Consider the following 8,051-nt stretch of genomic DNA (forward strand, 5'->3'; position numbering starts at 1 on the left):
GTGCACAAGTAGACACTCAAACTTGTATAAAATTGAACAGATAGACACATTCGTCCTACATTGCACACTACATTAGCAATTTTACGTCCTACATGTATTATGCCATGTAGGACACGTGTGTCTACTTGTTCAATTTTATACAAGTTTAAGTGTCTACTTGTGCATACTCAAAGTTGGAGGGCATAGTTGTCCACTGAAGTCAAGTTAAAAGTCATGTTTATGTATTATGCGTATTATGCCCTATTTCATTCTCCGTTGTTTTTAGTATGAATTCTATATTTGCTTTATATGCCTGATTCTTGATATGATTACTTTCTACTAACGATTCTAACAAAAATCTGTTTTTGGGGTGCAAACAAGAGTTTGTTCTCAAATGATATCAGAGGGATTTGCATGTATTGTGGAAATTCTATTTTCTCTATGATTAATATCTTTTCGAATTTTAAAAAGATTTTCAAATCTCATAATTTACGATCAAGTTATTCAACATTTTTCTTAGAGAACAATTTTTCACATTTAAATTATGTATTAGATATACTAATATCCTATTTCGTTCATCTAAAAATGTTAATTTGAATCGAGGATTTACCAAAAATATCGTCAAACTAATACACTAGAAAATGTGAATTCATTAAAAATGAGGGCGTACCACATTCGTAGGTACCCTATTCCACTAATAATTTCTTCTCCATTCAACCAACTAATTAAAGTCGAACCTTTTTAACTAATTAAGTTTTATATTTGGAAGAAGTCAGAGGTTGTCAATTCTCTATATGTCCCCATGATTAACAAAAAACAGTTGACTAGTTTGTTGTTTTACCGCCACTTGAAAAGAAATTGATAATGAAGAAACATATTAAAATCCAAGACAACAATTGGATAATATAATACTATATATATTTTGCGTTTCTCCTTACCTATTTGTTTGTTTTAAAAAAATAATGATACTAAAAAAATAATGATACTATATAAAAAAAATTAGTGTTATGCTCTTATGTTATGTTTAAGATAACAAGTTATTATTTTATTTTATTTAAAAAAAAAGAAGAGCAATATTTTATCACTGAAGTCTATGATACGTATTATTCTTTTTGAATCCAGGTTCATACAAATTTATCTTTTGAATTATGTCATAGCAGATTCAAAAACATGTTTATCATGTAAACTTAAGTCATGATTTGTAAACTCTTTACCTTCCTCCTAATTTCTAATTGGAGATTTGCTTTTAAAAACATCTATATTCTACACATATTTAGAAATTTGCTAGTCCTGCTTGTCTCGACCTCATTAACCCGCCTTCCAGGAAAAGCGTCACATAATTAAACATGGCCGCAAAAATTGATATGGTGGGATTACTACATGTGAAGGACTTGAAAAGAAACAAAACGTTTACCCACTCAAAGCCAATAAGGTTAGCCCTTAAGTCAACCTAATTGAAAGCTCAGCTCTAACTAATAGGAGTAACAAAAGTTCTATACGTTTGACTTGCTTGCTCTTTACAATAATAACCTACTCCCTCCGTTCACTATTGTTTGTCATGATAAGATCATGCACAACTCTTAAGAAAAGTTTAATATAAGGTGCAATTTGACTAATATAACCCTACTATCAATCATTATTAAAATGGTTTGTACTTTTTGAAAATTGTAAAAACAACTTTTTTCACATTAAAGTAGTCTTGTAACTTTAAAATGACTACTTTTTGAAATAAGTAGTTATGTAATTATTAAGGGCAAATTGGAAAAAAGTGACTAATTGTTTCTTGATTGTTTAAATTGACAATTAATTTTGGACAACTATTTTTAGTATACCTGACAAACAATAGTGGATGGAGGGAGTATCTGTGTAGTTCTATAAATATAATAACAACAAAATACTTAGTGAAATCTCGCCAAATAGAATTTGGAAAGAGTAGAGTGTACGCAGATTTTATCACCATCTTGTGTAGGTAGAGAGGTTGTTTCCGAAAGACTTTAGGCTCAAGTGCATTAAATTCGAGCAAAAGAAGAAAAATAAAATGAAGGAAGTATAGTTGTTAATAAGAAAAACAGTGCAAAGTCTACCAGAAAAAAAAATAATAATAACAACAACAAAATAGTGCAATACTCGAAACACAATAACCAACATATATATGACAAAAATTAGCTAGTATTACGGCCGGTGCTAATTAACAAGCCTAAACCTATGCACGACAAAACAACACTCCAATACTACTAACCTTCTATACCCAGATGTGGAGCCAAGATTAAGAGTTTGGGGTTCTAAATTTTAGAACAGAAGAGAAAGGTGTTCGAACCCACAACAAATGTGTGGAAAGCATTTTCACCGACTGTCAATCAATTTTGCTAGGGGGTTCACAGGTTAATACGCATATATATTTATTGTTTAATACAAATACAAACTTTACGAGAAATGTAGTGGGTTCGTCCGAACCCACGAATCCACGCCTAGCTCTGCCTCTGCTTCTACCCTATTATGCGACATTCACTCTTTCCTATCTAGAATCATGTATAGTTCTAAAAATAAGGTTAAAATAGATCATGAGATACACATCGATGTTACATATACTTTTATGAAATTAAGAGGTTGTTTCAAACAATTTTAAAAAATATATGTCAAAAACAATGAAAAAAAAAGGAAGAAAGACTTTGCTTGACTCTTTATTTGTGCTAATTAAGGATGATTAATTTTTCATCTATTTTTTGTTGGAATAGTCCACATCCCTTCTAGTAGAAAAAAACACTCAACAACTTTGCATGTTCAGACACGATATTATTAAATAATAATGGTGAGAAAATGATCTCCTTCACAACTGCCACCACAGCAAAAAGTCGTCGTGAACATGAGAAAACTTAGAAAAAGTAGAGAAGAGTTTCAAAAAATTAAATATACTCTTTAACTTCTTTTTTGGTTTCTCATAAGTATATACATTAATTTGAATCGACATTGCGTAAGGCTCATCTAAAGGTGAAACGCTCCCTAATAAAAGAAATTTCTTATTCAAAACTTGAACCCGACAACTCTGATTAATGATAAAAGATCCTATACTCCTTATTTTTCTACAATTTAAGAGAAGTCAGCATGGGTGAGACTCTTTACCGCTAGCCAGGAAGGTGTCATGTTAGAAAATTTTTGCATCTTTTAATTAATTTCTCATTTAACTACTGATTAATTTGTCCTAAGTACTACTTAATGAGACAAATTGTCATTAGTTATGCAATTAATTGACAAAGTCCTTTTGATTGTGATATACTCATTTACCTTTAATGACGTAATGCCATGACGGCTGTCTGAATATTCGTGGAAACAAATAATGTAAGATTTTCCACTTGATTTGAGTATAAATACATGACCAAATTAATTAAAATTGTAACCTCACAAGTCACAACCTTAGAAGTGTCGAAGTTTTAAGAAAGAGAGAAACAATGACGGTACTATTTGTACTTTTATTTATCTTTTCTTTATAAGATTATAAGTATATCAAATGTGCTTACTAGTAAAAATCAATCAAAAATCACAATTTTGTTACTTTTGGCTTATGATTTTACAACTTGCAAGCACTTTTAATTTGATATCAACTCTTCTAATTATCTCTCTATTTTGTTTCGTCCATAAAATATATTTAAATTTATATTATTATTTTTGGATAGCTTTAAGGATATCTTAGTCATCTTAACAGATTTAAGTGTTTATCAACACCTTTTAACAAAACACACTAACAAGTTTATTACTATATCTACAACTATTCTACACCTTTTTCTAATCATGCAACTATTTATTTATAAAATCGATTACTAACACCTGAAAATGCTTTTCAGTGCTACGTTTTTATGTGAATCCATTATTTTTAATCTGCTAACCCAAACCAACCAATGATTAATTAGTATAATTATTGATAATTTATAATTAAATGCAGATAAAGGTAGTTGTTGATGTGTCTGTGAATGGATGTCAACCTCGACCAACTTTGAAGAATTGTATTTTAGGATGGTTGAAGCCAATGGTACCATGCTTATTTAAACAAACTTCTTGCAAAAATAAAGTCATGACTATAGCAGCAACTTTACCAGGTACGTATAACAATATTATATACTATATTACTAGTATCAAAACCTTTATACATACGTAGATTATTGTATAATAAGTATACATAATTTATTATAACATTGTATACATGTTTTGTAAACTAGACAGTCCAAAAATATTGGAACATATTTTTTTCATGTGTCACTTAACATTAGAGAGCTCTTTTTTATTTTTAAAGTCAAAGAACTATTATTATATCACAGGATAAAATTTAGTGATCATACAAGATACGATGAAATAAATGGTGTGGTAGATATAATTAACTAGACATGACATGATTTATTCATGTTTGCAGGAGTGGTGAACGTAAGTTTAGATGAAGAAAAGAAATTACTGACAGTGATTGGAGAGGGAATAGATGCAGTGGAGCTGGTTAATATAATTAGGAAAAAAGTGGGATTTGCTAATATAGTGAACCAAGGTCCAGTGCCAGTTGAGAAAAAAGAAGAAAAAGAAAAGATAAAAGTTGATCCACCAGTGGTTAATTCATGTAATTGTCATAGTAATTATAATAATAGGGTAATTCCAAGCTGGGTTGAAATGTACGAAGTTCCTTATAATAACCACTCATGTTTTCCATTTTGATGATGAGACTTCTTTGAGGAAAAATAAGAAGAATTATAGTATTCTTTTTGTTTCATTTCATGTAATACAATATTATTATTTGGAGAGTTAAACACATTTTCTGTTCATGGTGTTTCATTATCTCATTAGAGTTAATTAATATGATAAGTATTAGTTTCTTCGTTTGTACTTATTCTTGTTGAGGATTTGTATTTTTATTATTAAGGAAAGGTTGTAGTTTAATTAGTGGTAAGAAAATAACAACTTATAGTACTTTCTTCATCCCAATTTATATGTAGTTAAGTTGACGCAAAGTTTTAAGAAGAAAAGAAAAAAAACTTTTGAAATTTATATAGTCTCAAACAAGTCATTAATGTTTGAAAAGTGTCATCTTTCTAGAATGGACTGAAAAGAAAGTGTGACATATAATTAAGATTAAAAAAAAATATACCTTTTTATATAATTTCTAAATACATAAATTTTACTTTAAAATAATCTTAAGATTTGATGTTTAAATTCACACCAAAAATAAATTTGTTCATTGCTCTGAATTGCATCACATAAATATATTGAAGTGGAATGGGTGGAGTAGTATATTGTCATTAATAAATTTGTATACGCTTTGTACGATCAGAAAAAAATATATAATTTTGATGACTTGAGAAAATTTGTGGATGGATAAGAGTACACATATTTTTGTTTTTTTAGACAATTTTATGGTGTGGGAGTTGCACTTCCAAAACCCAAATAATTAAAAATTGTTAATATTATTCTTTTAAAATTAAAAATAAAGATAATAGTGACATATAAAATGAAAATGAAAATGAGAAAAGTATTAGTCTTCGCTAGGAGAGTCATGTCAATTTTCTGTTAGCATATGACAAATTATATAATTATTATTTAGCCTACGAGTCATCTTTGAATTATTCAAACGGGGTCTTAATTTTAGGACCATTAGATATTTATTTAGGAAGTCTCATAAGTAGAGAGATAATATACTTTTTCCGTTTATTTTTAATTAAAAATATATATTTATTTTTACTTATTTAGTTTAAAAAATTAAAACGAAATTTACTATTTTATACTTATTTTATCTTTGTTATTATGTACTCCTATTAGGTATATGGCAAAGTCGAATTGTAACTTTTTTCACATCAATAATTAATGAAGACAAAGTTTAATGGGAAAAAAAGTATATCTGTTCACATTTAAATGATGTACAACATGAACGGAGGGAATATTTGATAAGGAAAAGAAGAAGAAAACCTAATTAATACGTAAAATTTTGTGTTTGAAAATTTCCCTTTTTTGTTTACTTTTCAAAAAATCATGGCTACTAATCTTCAGGTAAATTTCCAAGTATTTATAATCCAATGTTTCAGTAAAATTACCATGAAATTATTGACTTGACTTTGCAATTAATATATGTGAGAAAGTAGTTTTACAATCTTGATTCGACCTAATTTGTGATTTTGTCTAGACAATTTTAGAAATTTGTGGAAGAAGAAGAACTTAAGCGTCCAAAAAAGAGAGATCAAATTGACACTCATCACCAGGTATGTAATATTTAGAGTTATCGCAACCTTAGTCATAAATCATAGAATAAAAAATCTTCACGTTGTTACCTGTCAATATTTATAATTTAAACCCTTAAATGATATACGGAGATTAGGGGTGTACGTGCTCGGGTTGGTTCGGATTTTTCAAATATCAAATCAAACCATTTGTGTTGAATTTTTTAATTTATAAACCAATAAAACTCGGTTTTTTCAACCTCGGATTTTTTTGGGATTTTCGGATTTTTCCGGTAAAGTATTCATACAAACATATAATTTACTTGTACTTCAAATATTTCTTTAGTCCTACCAAAATACAACTATCTAAGGTGTTTCTTAAGAAAATAACACAAAATATGATATGATTAATGACACTAAAAATATCCAACAAAAAAAATAATGATGAAATCGCGTAAAACAAATATTGTAAATTAACAAGTCATAATGAAATGATCATAATTTAAAAATATTTAATCATGCTAAAATAAGTTTAATAAGTATTAGTTACATGACTAAATATTAAAGGAAATCAAAATTAGATTATCTATTTTAATTGTCTAAACCAATGTAAAACTAAAGAACAAAGATTCAATATTATTGTCATTTTTAATGTTGAATTGATTATTTTTTTGCATTAGTATTAATTTGATTTTGATTTAAGTTTTATTATAATTACCAACATCTGTGGACTATAATATTTGTTGGACTATTTAGAATTCTAAGTTTCAAACTTGAAATAATATATTAAAAGATAAAAACTATGAAAAAGTATATAAGAAATCTTTAAAAATTATATCAAAGTAAATATTTTTATGCATAAAATAAAATTTTAAAATTATATATATAATGTCGGGTTGGTTTGATCTCGGGTTGATTTTTTTAGTTAAAACTAAACCAACCCAAATATAATTAGGTTTTTTTTCAATACAAAAACCAAGTCAAACCAAACCACTAGTCAAGGTTTTTTTTTCAATTCGACTCGATTTACAATTTGATTCGATTTTCAATTCAAATTTACACACCCCTAACGGAGACTTTCATTTGCATACCATCTATATACACTGTGTATTTGTCTATGATTGAAAAGAGAAATTTTTTAACAAGCTATAGAGAGAGATGTTAAAAGACCATGTAATTATTTGGTTAAGAACATATAAATCACTACATCAAAAATGATCTTTAGCGGCAATTAATTAGCAATTGTTGCTAAATATTTATTTTTAGCGGCAATTAGGACTCTTTGTATATGTCCCTAAAGGCTTTAGCGACATTGAATCTAATGGCACTTAACTAATGCCGGTAAAGACTTTAGCACTCTTTATTAATGTGTCTATTTATTACCGCTAAAAGTTATTTTTGTTGTAGTGAATATTCATTATTTAACAAAATAATGTTTTGAAATGTACAAATTAAAATTCAGTATTTGGGCCATAACTATAAGGTGAGCCTAGTCAAGCTTCAAATCATACTTTATCCTTGAATAAATAGATAAAGAAAGAAATAACTATGTATTACAAATTTTAAAACTTTTTATCAATATGATAATTAACTATATACTAGTAATCTAGTATTATATAGTCTATAAGAATAATATGACTTTGAATTATAATAATGAATTAACTCTCTTTTCTGCTTATACCATTATTTAAATTAAACAATATTGATCACTAATGATGCTAACATCCTCTTAACAAATCTTTATAATTTCAAATTTTATATTTTAACTTAATCAGTACTCCAGTCATCTAGTTGAATCGTCCTCTTAACAAATCTTTATATTAGTTCTTTATTTATTAGTATAATATAATTAAAAAAAAAAAATATATATATATATATATATATATA

The 8,051-nt window shown here is 27.5% G+C and overlaps 1 protein-coding gene across 1 annotated transcript; it reads left to right on the forward strand.

Moving 5' to 3' along the window:
* The first annotated feature begins 3,368 nt into the window (after window positions 1-3,368).
* LOC107060891 (uncharacterized) lies at window positions 3,369-4,783 on the forward strand. The gene is made up of 3 exons (XM_015309420.1): window positions 3,369-3,431; window positions 3,917-4,070; window positions 4,382-4,783. Exons 1-3 carry the CDS (start codon window positions 3,426-3,428, stop codon window positions 4,669-4,671), a joined length of 450 nt encoding a protein of 149 aa, XP_015164906.1. The 5' UTR covers window positions 3,369-3,425; the 3' UTR covers window positions 4,672-4,783.
* The last annotated feature ends 3,268 nt before the right edge of the window (window positions 4,784-8,051 follow it).

This window comes from Solanum tuberosum, unplaced genomic scaffold (assembly GCF_000226075.1).
Source record: "Solanum tuberosum cultivar DM 1-3 516 R44 unplaced genomic scaffold, SolTub_3.0 scf00102, whole genome shotgun sequence".
NCBI classification, from domain to species: Eukaryota; Viridiplantae; Streptophyta; class Magnoliopsida; order Solanales; family Solanaceae; genus Solanum; species Solanum tuberosum.